The 19,452-nt window shown below is 41.9% G+C and overlaps 1 protein-coding gene across 5 annotated transcripts; it reads left to right on the forward strand.

Moving 5' to 3' along the window:
• Positions 1-1,268: 1,268 nt before the first annotated feature.
• HTATIP2 (HIV-1 Tat interactive protein 2) lies at positions 1,269-19,104 on the forward strand. Of its 5 annotated transcripts, none has more exons than XM_017525911.2 (6): positions 1,269-1,335; positions 1,823-2,018; positions 4,602-4,709; positions 13,791-13,928; positions 17,540-17,601; positions 18,312-19,104. In XM_017525911.2, exons 2-6 carry the CDS (start codon positions 1,824-1,826, stop codon positions 18,535-18,537), a joined length of 729 nt encoding a protein of 242 aa, XP_017381400.1. In that variant the 5' UTR covers positions 1,269-1,335; position 1,823; the 3' UTR covers positions 18,538-19,104. The 5 variants fall into 5 exon arrangements, with proteins under 5 accessions (XP_017381400.1, XP_017381398.1, XP_017381397.1 ...); XM_017525909.2 differs by having other exon boundaries at positions 1,292-1,382; XM_017525908.2 differs by having other exon boundaries at positions 1,305-1,497.
• The last annotated feature ends 348 nt before the right edge of the window (positions 19,105-19,452 follow it).

Consider the following 19,452-nt stretch of genomic DNA (forward strand, 5'->3'; position numbering starts at 1 on the left):
TGATAAATGAATTACTAGGACAATGTTTGCTGTCAAGGTTTAATATTTTATTCTCATAGAAAACCTTTAGGAACTCAAAGGGAAGAGCCCAAGCACTGAGATAGGCCAGTGGGGAATGAACCACACTGCTCTATCTCAATGAAGCTTTTTGATTACAAACAACAAAATATTTCTGGTAAACTTGTACTGTACAGGAATTTATCAGAAGACTAACAGGAAGTACTACTGTGAGTACTCTGCATATTCACAACAGTCTCTGAAAACAGACAGGAATTAAGGAAGGAAAACCAGACAAGATCAGACCATCAGATGGCTGGTGGATCATATGACGCCATCACCTTATACCCTTGCCCCATCCAACCCACATCTATCTCAGGCCTTTACTGCATCTTTTCATTACTTCTCCAAAACTGAAAAACGTATGTGGGAGCCTCTGGTTGACTGAGCCTAGGCAAAGCCTACATATAATAACTACCAAGGAGATGGAAGAGGGAATGTGTTTCATTGGCTTCTAGATGGGAGATGGGGCTCCCAAATGACCAATGTTCCCAACACAACCTGAACAATCTGAAATTTTCAGATTTCCTGCTTGTCATTCTAATCTCTGTTCAGGACTTCCAAGACCCAGGATAGGCGCCCAGTATAGATAGCTATGTTCCAAACCACTGATCCGGGCTTTGAAGCCTGAATCACGGGTGTGGAAGGTAACCCGGGGTTCAACCATCTAGGAGACCAAAGTAGGCCAGTTCTTGGGCAGGGAGACCAGTTACACTGTGGAGATATGATGGGAGCTTGAATTACATGGGAGAAATATTTGTAAGGCAGATGGGGTAACAGGACTTGAATCTGTAGTGTGGAAAGGCTAGGAAAAAAAAAGTCAAATGAGATAGTCTGATTTCTGACTTGACAGGGTGGAAGGAGGTGAGTGTGTGTGTGTGTGTGTGTGGACAGTGACACCTAAGAGACGCTAGGAATAGGTTTGTTTTATTCCTGTTTGGGGTGGTTGGCATGGTTGGGTGGGCAGGGTTAAGTTTTTGATACGGTTAATTTGAGGTGATGGCCAATATACAATTGACATTCCTGGGGGGCCGTTGAAGATCAAGTCTGGGAAGTCTATTAGCTGGGGCCTGGGTGAGCTGAGCCCAGCAGGTGAGGGAAAACGCGGGGAGAGGGTCCTGCAGATTCCTGACTTAGGAAAGGTCTCGGCTCTGCGCACGTGCTCTCGGGGTCACCTTCCCCGCGCCGGTACGAGTCCCGGGACTTCGTCCCCAGGTCCCGCCCCTGTGGGCGGGGCGAGGCAGCGTCGCCGCGAGGCCACCCGGAAGACCGAGCCCGATAGGCGCTGGCCCCGTCCCTTCCAGCCCCCGGGTCGACCAGGGAAGGTGGGAATGCTCTGATGGCCGGGCCTGCGGCGGTGAGCGCGGCGGCGGCGGCTGCGCTGGTGGCCGCCCTGCTCCTGCTGCGGCGTGGGGACCCGGGGCCGGGGGCTGGCCCGAGGTAACGCCTCCGCGTCAGGGACCGAGCTGGGCCCGGACTCGTGGCTGGGCCGGGGATACCGTGGGGGATGCCCTGTGGTGCCAGTAGCTTGTGGCACCTGGGCGCACCCTCCAGCTCGGGCCCCTTCGGATGGGTCGGCTGGCTCAGGTGCGGGGATGGCCCAGCAGCCGCGCCCTGCACGTGACTCAGCACTTTCCCCTGGGCCGGGACTGCGGAGAATAACAATATCCTCCTCCCGAACAGATAAACAGCCCTTGTTCCTCGGGGAGGGACGGGCAGTCCCCTGACAGCCTAAGACCGGCAACTGTCCATGTTATTTCCCCAGCATGGCCGAAACGGAAGCACTGTCGAAGCTTCGGGAAGACTTCAGGATGCAGAATAAATCCGTCTTTATTTTGGGGGCCAGCGGAGAAACCGGCAGAGTGCTCTTAAGGGAAATCCTGGAGCAGGCCTTGTTTTCCAAAGTCACGCTCATTGGCAGGAGGAAGCTCACCTTCGAGGAGGAAGCTTATAAAAATGTGGTGGGTATTTGAGCTGGGACTCAAATGGACCCCCAGTGACTCCGCGAGGTGAACATATTTCATGCCTAAAAGCTGAACACTGCTCTGCCAGTGGTGGGGGTAGAGAGAGGCCGTCAAAACTTGGCCGATAGTAGTCTGTGAGAGTCCCACCCGGAAGTCCGACTCCTGGATTGTAGCCCAGGTGTGCCCTCCTCCCTCTCATTGTGTGGCTTCGGGCAAAGCCCTTCTCTCCATTGGCAGCCCTGTAGAGCTGGGTCTGGGTTGTAATGTGGATGGGGGCTGCTGAGAGAGAAGAGCACTGTTTCCAGGGTCCTACAAGCTGGCTTCTAGAGGTAGCCCAGGTGACCTTGACAATTTTCTCAGCCACTTTGCTGATTTTGTCAACCTGTGCACTTCACACTAATGTCAGGAATTCTGAAACTGCTTTGCAGAGTGAGAAAGGTCTGTGGCAGTGAAAGGTGGGGTTATTCACTTATAGGAATAACCTTGCCTTGCCCGATTTCCCAGGCTTGTGTCTGGAAATGGAATATTCCCTTCACTCAAAGTTAACACTTTTTTGTGTGTGTGTGTGATGGAGTCTTGCTCTGTTCCCCAGGCTGGAGTGTAGCGGCATGATCTCTGCTCACTGCACCTCTGCCTTTCAGGTTCAAGTGATTCTCCTGCCTCAGCTTCCTGAGTAGCTGTGACTGCAGGTATGCATGCCCCACTGCGCCCAGCTAATTTTTGTATTTTTAGAAAAGACAAGAGTTCACCATGTTTGCGAGGTTGGTCTCAAACTCCTAACCTCAGATGATGCTCTCGCTTCAGCCTCCCAAAGTGCTGAGATTACAGGCATGAGCCACCGCGCCCAGCCCAAGTTACATTTTCGTGATTATAGAAATGATATACCAGACTTCTGTATGGTCATGGCTCCCTAAATGTCAGAAGCCTGAGTTTCTTGGAGATTCTGTTCTTTAATTAAAGGGAATTATCTGTGAACTGCAAGAAATTAATATAGGGTGATCCCAAGATACCACAACTACAGAATTTGGCCCCACAGGTTTCATAGGAAGAACATTTCAAATAACAAGCCATCTTGCAAATAAATGTTCTTAATTATCGCAGGTCTGTGTTGAGGTGTGAATGCCTTTGGTCCATCAGGACTTGTCTATTTAAAACAGACATCTTTGATCAGGCAAAGGCAGGTAATGTGTTCTTACCGGCTTCATTGTTTGTGTCAGATATTCAGAATAATTAGAAACTGAAATTGAAGGCTGGGCGCTGTGGTTCATGCCAGTAATGTCAGCACATTGGGAGGCCTGAGGCAGACAGCTCTCTCGAGGTCAAGAGTTCAAGACCATCCTGGCAAACACTGAAACCCCGTCTCTACTAAAAATACAAAAATTAGCCAGGCATGATGACATCTGCCTGTAATGTCAGTTACTCAGGAGGCTGAGGCTCGAGAATCATTTGACCCGAGAGATGGAGGTTGCAGTGAGCAGAAATTGTGCCACTGTACTCCAGCCTAGGTGATAGAGTGAGACTCCATCTCAAAAAAAAAGAAAGAAACTGAAATTGAAATCCGTGCTTTGAGTGTCCAGTTTTGATGGCACATCTTTTGACTAGGTACTTTGTGAAACTCTATTTATATTCTTTAGTGTATGCAGTGTCAAAAAAACTCTTTTCAGAGTTGATGGTGAGGATGGAAACTAACATTTTATCTGAATTCCTGGATGATAGAAATTTATCATGCTTTCTTTTTTAAGTTATACAGCTAACTTATAAGGTTAGGTGGAGGTTCTTAATCTTCTGTGTGCATGAAAATTAAGGTGGGTGCTTGTTAAAAATGCAGACATAAAAAAAAAAAGAAGATAATCACTTGTTAACTGAGGAAGTAGGCCCTCACCAGACACTGAATCTGCCAGCACCTTGATCTTGGACTTCCCATTCTCCAGAACTGTGAAGAATAAATGCTTGCTGCTTAAAAAAAAAAAAAAAACAAAAAAAAAAAAAAAAAAAATGCAGACTCTGATTCAGAACTATTGGTGTGGGATGTAGGAATATGCCTTTCTATCAAGCACTCCTTGACTAATTATAATGCAAATGGTTCATGGATTGGACTGAAGGAAAGATTATCACCCACATTTTACAGCTGAAAAAAAAAGCTGTAGTGTATGATGAATAACTTCCCACAATTACATGTCTAGTGAGTAGCAAGCACAAGATTTGAAGCCAGGTCTTCTTTAAGATGCCAGACACCGTCCCTTGCCCTCACATCATACCTCAATGGTCTCCTTCCTGGTAAGCTACACACAGGTCTTTTATTTTTCCAGAGAGAGATTATAATTGAACCTGGCTTCAGAAATCTGGACTACCCCTAGTCCAGTTATATGAGCTATATGGACTGTGGACATACGTGTGTATTGTTGATTTTCAATTGAGGTTCATTGCTTTTTGGTTGGAGAAAAGGACTTTGTACAATTTGATGATGTTAAGTGGACAGGCCTATCAGTAATGTTCGGTAACTTAGTCTTTAAATCTAGAGGAGTTTTTGGTCTGTTGTTTAAGTAACATGAAACTACATATAATTGTGTCCTTACCTAGAATCAAGAAGTGGTGGACTTTGAAAAGTTGGATGACTACGCTTCTGCCTTTCAAGGTCATGATGTTGGATTCTGTTGCCTGGGTACCACCAGAGCGAAAGCCGGGGCGGTAAGGAAGGCATTTGCCCTTTTCCTTTTTTGCTGGCCAGTAATATCAAGGATTCTTTTCCTGCTCACTCTTTTTCTTTGGGCCTGTTGCAATGCCTAAATGTGAATAAGCCCTTATTGTTTAAAATTCTGTATGCTGCACTAACCTTTGCTATCCTTTTAATAGTGCTGTTAAGTTCATCTTTCAAAGTAATCCTTGAGTTCAGGCCCCAGTGCTGGAAACACTGTAAATATTTACATGATTTTGCCTATTATGAATATCGCTATCACTACATCCCCTGAGTAAGGCAAACTACAATGTCTGAGTAAAACTAATTGGTTTATGCTATTAACAGCTTTTTTTTCTCTTAATAAATGTTTTAAATTTGAAACGTTCTCTCTCACTTGAGCGATTTGCTTTAACCTATTCATGTCAAGCTTTAAACTTCTGTGATAGAACATCAAAACACAGGCACGATTCAGCCAGCCTCCAGTGATGACTCAGCCCTCAGCAATGATTCAACCCCAGTGATGATTCAGTCTTTACTGACGCAAAACTCTTTTAACACACATTTTATTTTCTTTTTAATAGTGTTCTAAATTGAGTCAGCTCCTGTCCAGAAGTTATAGTTTACTACATAGTTAGAAGTCAGAGTTTACTACATGGATTCTGGTCAAATGTTAATGCAGGTACATCTTATTTAATTTATTCCTTGACTTTATCGCTCTGGCAGAATTCACTTGCTGGAGCTGAACAGACCTGCACGTTCTGCACAAATATCCCAGAACTTAAAATAAAAAATATACAATAATGAATACGTAAAACAGAAGAAAGTGAAAAAAGTAAATAAATAAAGTTGGTTAGCCCGGGCACAGTGGCTCATGCCTGTGATCCCAGCAAAAAATTTATAAAAGAACAAAAAAATACATATAATATACATGTAGTGTATATGTATAGTATATATAAATGTATAAATTACACACACACACACACACACACGACTCTGTCATGGGAACTCTCTTTAGGTTTATAAGCCAGGCCCTTTCACCTGAATTATTAAGGGAGCATATAGTGAAGAATTATTTATTTATACCAACTGAGTAGTTAGATTCAGATGTATTTCTCTGGGCCTCCTTGTGATGCAAATCATAATTCTATGTATGCTTTCAATCAAGATGTATGATGTATTTCCTTATCTTCTGTGGTTCTGCATCTCTACCCTGGAACACAGCTGGGATTTGAGCTCTGTGATGGGAACTATGGATTATAGAGAAGTTTGACTCTCCCAGGAATTGGCACATTATCTCTCCTAGAAAGGGTCATTCTCCTGCCTAACAGTCTGTTCTGTCCCAGGCACAGTCACAAGTGGTGTGCCCTCCAAAAGCATTGAAAAACTTTTGTTCCAGGACACTGCAGGTTTGTCTCAAGTGCCAACCTGGTGTGGTGGTGAGTCAGCAAAACAAAACGCTGCATTAGGCATAGAAGGGCTGATTTTCATGACATAAGGCAAATCTCATTATAGAGTGTGCCAGGGAAAAGTCTAAACTGCTTTTTGTGTTCAAATTGGATAATGCAATTTTAATCAGAGGAATTGTGTGTCTTCACTATCCAGAATTTTCTTTTTTAATAGGGTTGGTTCTCCACCTCTCAGGCTACTCAATACCTTTTGTTCTCCTTTAAAATCAATTTGGAAAGATAAAAGTAATTAACTAGTAAGCAAGAATAGACTAATGAGCCTAGACTATTTACCTAACTTAGAAATGAATTAGGACTTAAATGATTTAAGAGGTTAATGGTGGAAAGCAAGGTGACACTTATACCAGAAAAGAGTTTGGTTTGTTTTTGAGGGCTTTTTTTAAATTTTAAACTTAATTTGGAGTGGGTACAATATAAAGTTGGGAGGTTGTGATAACTTTAGCCAATATGAAAGAGGTGACAGTTGATAAGTGGCTAAGTAACAATAGTGTTTTAAGTAGGGTTTGTTGATTTCCAAGTTTATTCCAGCTGGTGTTCTGGGTCAGTGGTCCTCTTTGTAGAAAAGAGTTCACTGAGTGGTTTGTCGGATGAGTACTACAAAGCTAGTGGCAAACGTAGTACACTTCACCGGGGATTTTGTAACTGGAACACCCCATATATTGCCGTAGCCATCTGGATTTCCAGTAGAGAAACTTTGAGAAATTCAGAGTTTCTGTCTCAGTTTTGAGATCCTCTGAGTAGCTGGGTTATTTCCCTATGATGTTGAGTGTATTAGTTTGCTAGGGCTGCCATAACCCAGGTGGCTTAAACAACAGAAATGTATTGTCTCACAGTTCTGGAGGGCAGAAGTCTGAGATCCAAGTCTCAGCAGGTTTGTCAGTGCTCCGAGGCTGAGCCCTGTGAGGTTCAAGGCTCTCTCTTTGACTTATAGATGGCAGCCTTCTCTCTGTGTCTCTTTACATGGTGTTTTCACTGAATACCCCGTCTATGTCCACATTTCCCCTTTTTATAAGAACACTAGTCATACTGGATTAGGGACCACCCTATTTAGTATGATCTGATCTTAACTAATTACATCTGCAATGAACTTATTTCCAAATAAGGTCATATTCTGAGGTCCCGGGTGTTAGGAGTTCAACATATACATTTTGCGGGGATATAATCCAACCCACAAAGTTTGGTCTACTCAGGTTTCTATTGACACTGGTGCTAGGGAAAGGTTTATTAGCCTTCTTCAGCTGTTTGGAAGACTATTTCCTTTAGCAGTAGCTCTGTAAATGCCAATCTTCCTTTTCACATTCACAGAACATAGTTGTTGAATCAATGCACTGGCTCCCTGACTTGGCCCTGATCCAGATCTACTGGATCAGAATCTCTGAAGTTGGAAGCTTGGAATCTGTATTTTTAGCAGGCTCCCTGGGAGATCCTGTTGCAGTCAACTCTGTCCTTCTTGTTGAACCTGCTTTCAAGAGGCATTGGGGTGTATTAATTCTCCTCCCTTGCTGGTTTTCTGGGTACTGTGGTCCTAGATAACCTTCACCTTGCTTTAGTGAATAACTTGTTGCTAGTGAAGATTGAAATAGCCTTCAAAAACCTGATCGGTATTGTCCTGGAGTGGAGCACAAAAACTTAAAGATGCCAGTGAGAATAGTTCATTTCCCCTTATTTGTATCAAGAGAAGGATTTGATTAGTGAATTCAAGGTGGTTCGATGTGGTTTCACCTTTCCAGTTGTCTCCTCACCTGGTAGTAGTAGGCTCCAGAAGTCCAGATTCCTAGATGCTGTTGAGTGGATGATGTCATTAATGTGATTAATGTGGCCACTGTAACATTTATTAGGCTTTCTTAGAATCTCATGGCTTCTGATTCTAGTGATCTACTCTTCTAATTCAGAGGTTTGCACTACAGCCTGTGGGCCAGATACAGCTTGCCACCTGTTTTTGTACAGCCTGTGAGCTAAGAATGCCTTTATATTTTTAAATGGTTAAAAAATTCAAAAGAATAATGTCATACCACGTGAAAATGTAAAAACTTCAAATTTTAGTCTTTATACATAAAGTGGTGTTGGGACACAGCCATGCTCATTACTTTGTGTATTATCAGTGGCTGCTTTTGTGCTATTAATATAATGGTAGAGCTATATAGTTGGAATGGAGGCCTGCAAAGCTAAAAATAGTTACTGTCTGATCCTTTACAGGAAAAGTTTGCCCACCCCTGTTCTAATCTCTGTTGTTTTATTTGATGTCTAGGAGGGGGCTTGTGAAGTGGCAAGGTCCTAGCTGGTTCAAGGGACCCAGATCACAGGCCCTGTTTGGATGCCAAGTAGCTGTGGAGCCTGGAGTTTGCTGGTTAGCTTTTGGAGGCCACTGCCTACTTGTCTGTCAGAGGGACATGACCAGTGAACCCGCCTTCCTACCGCAAAATTCTTAAACATTTCTCTTTTTTTTTTTTTTGAGACAGAGTCTCATTCTGTCACCCAGGCTGGAGTGCAGTGGTGTGATTTCAGCTCACTGCAGCAGTGCGATTTTGGTCACTGCAGCCTCGACCTACCCAGCTCAAGCAATCCTCCCACTTTAGCCTCCCAAGTAGCTGGGACCACAGGCACACCCCACCGCTGCCAGCTAATTTTTGTGTGTTTTTGTAGAGACAGGGTTTCACCATGCTTCCCAGATAGGTCTTGAACTCCTGAGCTCAAGTGATCTGCTTGCCTCAGCCTCCCAAAATGCTGGGATTACCATGAGCCACCGCACTGGCCTGCATAATTCTTTGACTCTCTGAAACATAGAAGAATGCCCCAAATGGGAAACTTTTTTTGAGAACATATAGATTGACCCAGGAATCCTCAGAATCTGCTTCATTTTATTTATCTATCCAGAGTTCTTTCCCTAACCAAGATCCTTCTCCTACTGTTGAACATCAAATATATAGATGCCCTCCAGGACACAAACAAAAGGTGCCTCAGATTATACCATTTGGTGTCCATCAGCATCTTTGTTTTCTGGTCTAATTTATAGGTTGGATTGAAAAGGGAGTGAAGGAGAAAGAACCTGAAGCAGAAATATGACCAAGTGGGACAAAAGTGAGACGGAATGATAGACGTACCTTCTTGGAAAAAGATCCCCATGATTTTTAGTAAATTAATTTTTAGTAAATCAATTAATTTTTTAGAGACAGGGTCTCACTGTATTGCCAAGGCTAGACTCAAATTCCTGGGATCCAGCAATCTTCCTGCCTCAGCCTCCTGAGTAGCTGGAACCACAGACCATCATGCCTGGCCCCATGACCTTGAGTCATTTAGATGTGCTTACTTGTGTTATCAGTCAGCACTGAAATACTATACCTTGTTAGGATGAGTTGTTCTTAAGCCAGAGTGTTGCTCGTAGTTTTCAGGCACTGGTAAGTAAGATTAGACGAAATATTTAGTAGCTTTGGATTTTAGTAAGACTTAAGAGTAGTTGGAGAATTTCTTGCCTTTGATGCTTGTGGAGCCTATGAGGATATTTCTACTGAGTGTGGTATACTGTGTTTATTCTTTTTGAGAGGGTGCTGGGGAAGGACTTTATAGTGGGAACTTATTTAATTAATTCCTTTTTCTAGAAGGGACTTGGGTTCCTAGCTTACAGTAAGACACACTAGCTTATGAAGACACAATGACATATGGACTTAATACTGTCAGAAGAAATGTCTGTCTTTTATCTTGCCACATGGTTAGGGAAACTAAGTACGATTTTTCCAAAAATTGTGTTTCTGAGATATGAAGTAGCTTGTTTTAGTTTTTCTATTGTTTTTTAATCGAGCTATTGGAGAACAATAAAGGGTATGAATAAGATTTTAAAGATTGCTCCTTTCATCTGTAAGTAGAATGTTCCTCACTCCAAAGAAAATTGGTGCGTGTTGATATCTCCTAGTCAGTCACCAGGACTCATGCTTCAGTTTGATTTTTAAGTCTTTGAAAGTTGTTGACCCTTTTGCCTTTGAGTTTCATTCACCAACTAAAAGGCCACGCCATCAGGGTGACGGAAGTGAAATTCAAAATTTAGTGGGCTTGGAAAAACGCCTATTTATAAGCAGCTTGAAGGCTCAGAGGATTTGCGAAATCGTTTTGGATTAACAGCCATTGATTGCTAATAAAACAATATTTAGCTTTGTCCAGAGAACAGCAATGGAGAAAGGTATGGGCACCTTGTCAACAGGCCCCATTGAGCAGGGATGATGGGCTAAGTGTGGGGGTCTCTGCAGCAGCGTGGGTGCTCGTCCTTCAAGGAGTGGTTGTCAGTTGTTAGCGAGGCTGTTGAAAGGAAGGACGCCAGAGTCTGATGGCTGGGGTGGTATTGATGTGCCTTAGCTGACTAATCAGATTGAAAAAGTCCCATGGTATTTATGTCACTTTAATTTTCATCCAACAATTGGAGACGACAGCACTCTATTAAGGAGAAGTTGATCCAGAACTAAAGCCAAATAAATTAGGGTCTCAGTTTAATCAAATTATCCTTTTACCGGCTCTGGATTAAGTGAGAGAGACAGCGTCGGTTCAGAGACTTGTGATTGGCTGAATCTTTCCCTTATTTTTAAAGAAGCAGATGAAAGAAAACGTATTTTGACAGAGACAACTATACTAATCCTTCCCATCAATTGTGCTAAAACAACAAAAAAAACTGTGTGTCTTTCACTAGTCAGCTGTGTCATTTTGTTGTGAATAAACTGTCGTTAAAATCAGAATTCTGGTGAACTGGCATGAGGGGAAGATATAGATGTGGAAGAAAAATTTAGTGTTTTAGAATTTTTCTATGTAGTTTTGGGCTGTTTCTTGGCACACTTTCAGCACATCTAAAGTCTCAATCTGGAGAATGGCTCTGAGGATAATCACCTCTCTCAGGATGTGCTGAGTATTAAAATTGGTTTGCTTTACACTGATTTTAAAAGCAGTAGCATGAATTTGAGTCTGTATGTAGACAGCTTGGCAAGTCTGTTGTTTAGAATTCAGTGTCAAAGTATACAACACAAAAGGAGATGGTGATGACTCATGGGTAAAAAGGTAAGTTAATATTACCCATAAACTAAGGTAGAAAATGTAAGGCAGAAAAATAATAGTGTCCTCCAGGTGGTGGATATAGTTACAAATGTACTTGTGAGTGATGGGAAAGGGGGATGAGGAAGGCTTTTAGGGTAATGGTAATGTTCCATTTCTTGATCTAGGAATTAGAGGCAGAGCATGTTCAGTTTATGAAAATTTTTTGAGCTCTATACTTATGTTTACTTTTATGATATACTTCCATACAAAGTTAGAAAATCCGCATGGGCCTATTGTTTTAAAATTGAATTCTGTATTAGTTTCCTATTGCTGCTTTAAGAAATTCCTCAAATTTAGCAGCTTAAGAAAACACAAATTTATCATCTTAGAAGTCTGACATGGGTTTCCCCGAGATAAAATCAAGGTGTTGACAGAGCTGCATTCCTTTCTGGGAGGCTGTAGGAGAGAAACCATTTCGATACCTTTTTCAGCTTCTAGAGGCCCCCCCCATTCCTTGGCTTGTGGTCCCCCTCCCATCCTCAAGGCCAGCAATGTGGTAGCCAAGCCCTTCTTATGTTGCATCACTCTAACCTCCTCTCTGTGTCCCTCTTTTACTTTTAAGGGCCCTTGTGATTACACTGGGCCCATGTGGATAATTCAGACTAACATCTGTATTTCAAGGTCAGCTGATTAGCACCCTAATTCTAAACGCTGAATTTCAAAAACACTGAATTTCTCTTCCACATCTATTTCTTCCCCTCATGCTGGTTCACTAGAACTCTGATTTTAATAACGGGTTTATTACTCACAACAAAATTGCACAGTTGACTAGTGAAATAAATTCAGTTTTTTTTTTTTTGTCATTGTTCTTTTAGCATGATTCATCTTGCTTCTGCCTAAATGCCATCTATGATGGAATTCCCTATTGTCATGTAACCTAACATATTCACAAAGATTAGGACGTGGGCATCTTTGAGGGGCCATTATTCTTCCTACCCTAATTACGGATTAGTCATTTTCATCAGTGAGAGAGTGGGAGATAAGATGGAACATGGGTACAGGGAAAAGAGCACTGCTCAGAGTCCAGAATCTGCACTCTGCTGTCAGCTCTCCTACTTCCCAGCTGGCAGCCTGACCATTGGACCTTGGTTCCCATCTACATCATGAGGGAACTGGATGTAATATTTCCTGAGGTCCCTTCTAACATTCCATGAAAGATACATATCACCATACCAAATAGAACATTTAGAATCAGTTACTACTACAGAGCAAATTTTCAAATGAAAAATCAGGCCAGGCATGGGTGGCTCATGCCTGTAATCCCAGCACTTCGGAAGGCCGAGGCATGCAGATCACCTGAGGTCAGGAATTCAAGGCCAGCCTGGCTAATATGGTGAAACCCTGCCTCTACTAAAATACAAAAATTAACCGGGCATGGTGTTGCATGCCTATAATCCCATCTACTCAGGAGGCTGAGGCAAGAGAATCGCTTCTAGGAGAATTGCTTGAACCCGGGAAGCAGAGGCTGTGGCGAGCGGGTATCACGCTACTGCACTCCAGCCTGCATGACAGAGCAAGACTTCATCTCAAAAAAAAGAAAAAAAATTATTATTTGGGCAGTAATCCAGTCTTCAGATTTGGATTTCCTACTACTGTAAGATCTGATTCTATGATTGTGACTATCTGTGAAGTTCAGCTTCAATAGACTTTAGACTTCTTTTCAGCTGTCTTGGGTTTGAGGATGCCAGAATTTATGGTAGTCTCAAGAGACCGTTACTCTATGGAATTCCCTTTTCTGGGTAAAGGTGCATGTCTTTCAGTTAGGCCCTGGAAATGAGTCTATATTCTGTTATTTGTGTCATTCTCTACCCATCTCCTTTTATTGCCACTTAGTTCTGTTTTTTCCATCTGGATTTACCTTTTCTCTGCTTTCGTTGGATTTTTGTTCATTCATTTTTGGAGCATTTACCATATGCTGGACATGTGCTGATGCTCAGAGATGAATTAACTAAAAAGACCCAGCCACTACCCTTCACTGGATTGAATCTAGACTGGGTGTCTCCAAACATTTTTGATTATAGACCCACTAATAAAAAAAATTGAGGATGCATTCCTTACTAATGTGTGAGGTACAGAAAAATTGGGAATTAAATAGACTTTGTTCTCTTAGTGCCTGGGGAGTATCCTCACCCATACTCAGAGACCCTACCACGTGAGAATCAGCACAGAACAAAAAAGAAAGAGAAAACATAGAAAAGTGTAAGTTGTAAAGTTATTAAGACAAAGAAAAATATGTGTGGCTTAAAAATAATTTCTCAGCCTGGTCTTATTGTTCCCTTAGTTCTTTGCAGATTTGTTTGGTGTCTGTGTTTCAATGTCATCGTCCTTGTTTCTTTATTGCAGTCCAGCCTTGCTGCTACAGCTGGTATGTCTATCCGGAGGACCAGACCTGGAGCCTTTCCCAAGGTCTAAGCCTGAGTTTCACGTATTGCTTGGACACATTTTATTTAGATCTCCATCTCTCCAGGCCTCCCAGCCTGCTACCCAAGCCAAGTAGTAATCTTTAAGATGAACTTGCTGCTTTTTGGAAATAACTCACGTCCTTTTCCCCCTCAGGAGGGATTTGTTCGGGTTGACCGAGATTATGTGCTGAGGTCTGCAGAGCTGGCAAAAGCTGGAGGGTGCAAACATTTCAACTTGCTATCCTCTAAAGGAGCTGATAAGTCAAGCAGTTTTTTATATCTACAAGTTAAGGTTTGTGCATGTTTCTGTCTTTCATACACTTTAAAGAACCCTAGCTATTTGGTGGTACTAAAGAATACAAAATTCTATATAATACAAAAAACATCAAATACATTATATTATGCATTTTTATGGCTACAGGACTGCAGGAATATATTTAGTAAACAGGAATGATTTGAAAGATAATTTCCAATGTCTTCCTCTCTATTAATTATCCAGCAACAAATGGAATGAGATATGGCATCTCCGGCCTTGACTGTCAGGATGGCAACTTAGCATTGGAAGAGACTTGGAGGCAGTGATTCTTAAACTTTTCCATCAGTTTCCTTAATGGCTGAGATGAAAGAAGAGCTTTTATTTGTCTGGAGATTTGAAGACATCTATTCCAAAGCAATATTCTGTTTATAAGCTCAACTTTTTCTTTTCTTTTTCTTTCTTTCTTTTTTTTTTTTTTTGAGACAGGTTCCCAAGCTGGAGTTTAATGGTGTGATCTTGGCTTACTGCAACCTCCGCTTTCTGGAGAATCAAGTGATCCTCGCATCTCAACCCCCCAAGTAGCTGGGACTACAGGCACAAGCCACCATGTCTGGCTAATTTTTGTATTTTTGGTAGAGATGAGGTTTCGCCATCTTGCCTAGGCTGTTGTCAAACTCTTGAGTTCAAGCAATCCATCTCAGCCTCCCAAAGTGTTGGGATTACAAGCATGAGCCACTGCACCTGGCCTCAACTTTATTAAAAGTCTTATTTTATCTTTCAAAAATTTATGCACATTTTGCTATTCTTAGTACTATACATATCCCTGTTTATTTTAATTTAAAAGGTTTCTATTAACTAACCTTTGAGTTAAGTTGATGCTGCCGGAAGATAAGGCAAGGCTTTGTGTTTGTGTGCCTCCCATTGTACCCCAAGTGCCCACAGTTTAAGAAGCAGAGCCACAGAGGTCATTCAGCCATAGACTTTTCCTAAGTGAAGTCCTTTTATAGAAGTTCATCTCGCTTCTGCTTAAATACCTCCAGCACAACAGAGTTTACTATCTCATTAGCCAACTTTTTCTATTTTTGGTCAGATCCACTTGTCCAAAAGTCTTTACCTTGAAGTGAAATTTATTGCTAAGTAAATCCTAATTGTTATCAGTTCTGCCTTTTAAAATAACAAAAACAAGTCCAGTCTTTCTTTTGCATTGTAGTTTTTAAGACATTTGGAGATTATGGCCTCCTTAACTCTATGTTTCCCAGGCAAAATACCTTTAAGTCCTTGCACCATTCTTTATGGGTTCCTATGTCTAGCTCCTTCATGATAATTAGCATTTACATAGCAATAAATATTCATTAGGAACGTTTATTCTACTCAATGAAGTTTCAGTTGCATTCATTCATGGTGGGCCAGCTCTGGGGGCCTGGATCAATCATGTGCTTTATGGGCACTCTGCTGATGCTGTGGGGAGATGTGTCGGGGTATGGAGCCCAGAGCACTAGATGGGCCCTATCCTCTGTTCACAGGGTTTATAAGCTTTGGTTTCCTCATCTGTTCAGGATGAAGGTACGCTTTCCAGATGTGATACTTTATTATTGGGTATCATCCTTGATCTTAAGGAGTTTATAATCTGCTTGTATTGGGGGATCCCCAAAAACACCCTCAAGTTTGGGAATTCACTGGAAGGTTTCTTAGGACTCAGCCTATAGTCATACTCACAGCTACAACTTATTATATTGAAAGGATATAGAGCAAAATCAGCAAAGGGAAAAGGTGTGTAGGGTGAAGTCTGGAAGAAAGTAGGTACAAGCTTGCAAGAGGCCGCTTCCAATAGATCTTGCACAGGATGCACTTAATATCTCCAGCAATGAATGTTTTCTGCCAGAGAAACTCATCTGAGCCTAGGAATGCAGGGTTTTTATGGGAGCCAGTTACATAGGCACATCAGCCTAGCAAAATTGCAGCCCTCCAGAAGAAAAGCAAGTTTTCAGTATAAACCACATTGTTTGTACAGAGAGTTTAGGCATAGTACGTTATCCTTATCAGATAGGGAATGGTGGGAACACACCCAAAATCCAAGTTTGCAAGCACAAGCCAGGGGCCAACCTTGCAACAGGACTTTCATAGTCTCAGCCTGCTATGGTATCCCTTTTATGCACACTGCTAATAGAGACTAAACACATCTTCTAAAAGGCTAAGAAATGTGTGTCCACATAAAAACTAGTGTATGACTGTTCATAGCAGCATTATTGATAATGGCCAAAGAGTGGGAACAACCTAGATGGCCATCGACTAATGAATAGATGAATAAAATGTGATATATTCATACAGTGAATGTTATTCAGCTATAAAAAGAAATGATACACACTACAACATGGGTGAACCTTGAAAATTATACTAAGTGTAAGGGGCCAGTCACAAAAGGCCACATATTATATGATTCCATTCATATGAAATGTCCAGAATAGGCAGATCTATAGAGATAGAAGGTAGACTAGTGGTTGACTAGGTCCCCAGAGGGCAGGGTATGGGGAGTGACTGCTAATGATATGGGATTTCTTTTCAGGGTGATGAAATATTTTAAAACTTAGATTATGATGAAGGTTGCACAGTTCTGTATCTACTCTAAAAACCACCTATTAAAAAAAAAAAAGAATGGCCGAGCATGGCGGGCTCACGCCTGTAATCCCAGCACTTTGGGAGGCCCAGGTGGTTGGATCATTTGCGATCAGGAGTTCAAGACCAGCCTGGCCAACATGGTGAAACCTCATCACTACTAAAAATACAAAAATTAGCTGGGCATGATGGCGGGTACCTGTAATCCCAGCTACTCGAGAGGCTGAGGCGGAAGAATTGCTTGAACCCAGGAGATCGAGGTTGCAGTGAGCCAAGATGGTGCCATTGCACTCTAGCCTGGGTGACAGAGTGAGATTCTGTTACAAAAATAAATAAATTTTAAAAAATAATAAAAAAATTTTAAAGAAGACAAAGATATTTAAAAATAGGTATATGAGTCTATGATGTGACAGGTTATATGCCAATTGAGTGGTACACACAGGCAGAGAAGGAAGACTGGATCACTGTGTGAGTGGTAGTTCACAGGCCTTTGAACGTGCCTGTGGTCGGAGCTCCTCAAAGATTTTGTTTCCAGAGATGCCTGCCATGAAAATTCATGCTTTAACAAATTAGATTTAAAGCATCATCTAGACATAATCTGTCTGTCTTAAAATTTTGTGGGGTTTAAGAAGTGAGTAATATGGTGGGTCTATGGGTTTTCTGACCCACTGGAACTACCTATAAACCAAAAAAAGGTTAGTGTCTGCTAGCATGCAACATGATTTCTGGACTAAAGGGAGGATTTTCTTTTATGATTGTACTAACTGAATCTGTTTTAATATCAATAAAGTGAGAGGACTGACTATGCAGCCATTCACTCATTTAGTGGATCTTTTAAATGCACTACTACATATCGAGATTAAATGATCTCTTTCTTAATATCCCAAACTCCTTGGAACCTAAAATTCTATATATTTTGAGTATTGAGAACTGCAAAAGCAGATTATCTTCAAAACCGCAAATTATTCTGTCTTAAACTTCACACAGATGAGCTGGTCTTGATTAAATACTAAAAATGTGTTTTTTCTGAATAGGGAGAAGTGGAAGCTAGGGTTGAAGAATTAAAATTTGATCGTTACTCTGTATTTAGGCCTGGGTAAGTACAGTATGTATACTGTTTGAGAGTATGCCACTGTTGGTTACTCCCTAGATGCTAGAAGGCTGACAGCTAAAATATCTAAGATATGAAAGACATTGGCTAGAGGTGGATTGCTTCTCTGAAGGACACACCTTTTTGCTTAGAAAGGGTAGATGGTGGCCCACTTCAGAATAGTCTGGAACTTCCTGGGCAGCATTTGCTGCCTTCTTGAATCCTCTTCATGCACCAAATAAAACCTTAAATCTACTGTATTAATCTCCCCCAGTTGCCATAACAGAATACCACACAGATTGGGTAGCTTAAACAACAGATATTTATTTTCACATGGTCTGGAGATTGGAAGTCCAAGATCAAGGTGCCCTCAGGGTTGATATCTGGTGAAGCCTCTTTTCCTGGCTGGCAGATAGGCGGCCTTCTGGTAGTGTCCTCACATGGCCTTCTTTATGTATGCAGAGAGAGAGAGAGACCTTTGATGTCTTTTCCTCTTATGAGGACCCCAGTCCCATCACCCTAGTCCTGTTCCATCCTTAAGACCTCATTTAATCTTAATTACTTCTCTTAATGCCTTATCTTCAAAGATAGACACATTGGGGTTAGGGCATCAGCATTAGAATTTTGAGGGGATACAGTTTGGTCCATAATGCCCACTGTGGTCTCAGTGCAATTTACTACCTCTTCCTCTGCTTTTCTTTCTGTTTTTTTTTAAGAGTTCTGTTATGTGATAGGCAAGAATCTCGCCCAGGTGAATGGTTCGTTAGAAAGTTCTTTGGCTCCTTACCAGCATCTTGGGCTAGTGGGCATTCTGTGCCTGTGGCGACTGTGGTTAGAGCAATGCTGAACAATGCAGTGAGACCAAGCGACAAGAAGATGGAACTGCTGGAGAACAAGGCCATCCACGATCTGGGGAAAGCGGATGGCTCTCTCAAGCCATGACCACACTGGAGTAATGGTTTTTACTGTCAACTTTAACACTCATCACCAAATCAGTAATTTCAGGGTCTAAAAAGAGTCAGCATGTTTTAACTTTGTTGTTTTACTATTCTCAGGCATCCATTCCAATCAAGAAATGATGGTGCGCTGCATCTCTGGTTCAGAGTCTGTTATACATATAGATCACCCAGGGAGCTTTGGAGAAATAAAGATTTGTAAGCCCGATCTCAAACTTGAGTCAAAATTTCTGGGAGTGTGGGCACAATAATGTGTAATTTCCTTGTTTATACTTCCCCTGATGCCACCGGTTCTGATGCCACTGGTTGGGAGGCCTGTTTTGAAATGACTGTCTGCAGAGTCACAGCAACAGTGAAAATCTTATGACCATGCATATGAGCTCTGCTCTAAAATTGTTGACATTCATCTCTCTGAATTACAAAAGTGCTAATTAGCTACATGTAACTTGTAAGTAAACATTGTGCCTTTACTACTTCTTTATGTAATAGAAGTTATATACCTAAGAATACATGTGGAAGATTAAATAAAGGAATAAAGATAAATGGTCAACTCTTGGGTACCTCTTAGATTGTTTGAAAATGCCCATGTAATGGCCAGGCGCGGTGGCTCACGCCTGTAATCCCAGCACTTTGGGAGGCTGAGGCAGGCAGATCACAAGGTCAAGAGATCGAGACCATCCTGGCCAACATGGTGAAACCCTACCTTTACTAAAAATACAAAAAAAATTAGCCAGGCGTGGTGGCACGCGCCTGTGGTCCCAGCTACTTGGGAGGCTGAGGTGGAAGAATTACTTGATCCCAGGAGGTGGAGGTTGCAATGAGCCAAGACTGTGCCACTGCACTCCAGCCTGGTGACAGAGCAAGACTCTGTCTAAAAAAAAAAAAAAAAAAAAAGAAAAGA

This window comes from Cebus imitator, unplaced genomic scaffold, assembly GCF_001604975.1.
Source record: "Cebus imitator isolate Cc_AM_T3 unplaced genomic scaffold, Cebus_imitator-1.0 Scaffold39, whole genome shotgun sequence".
NCBI lineage: Eukaryota > Metazoa > Chordata > Mammalia > Primates > Cebidae > Cebus > Cebus imitator.

Excerpts from the sequence above, each read along its gene's own strand:
- HTATIP2 (XM_017525908.2), top strand. The coding sequence starts at position 1,397 with ATGGCCGGGCCTGCGGCGGTGAGCGCGGCGGCGGCGGCTGCGCTGGTG. Across the intron at positions 1,498-1,822 it reads GGGCCGGGGGCTGGCCCGAG|CATGGCCGAAACGGAAGCAC; the intron begins GTAACGCCTCCG and ends TTATTTCCCCAG. Across the intron at positions 4,710-13,790 it reads CCAGAGCGAAAGCCGGGGCG|GAGGGATTTGTTCGGGTTGA; the intron begins GTAAGGAAGGCA and ends TTTCCCCCTCAG.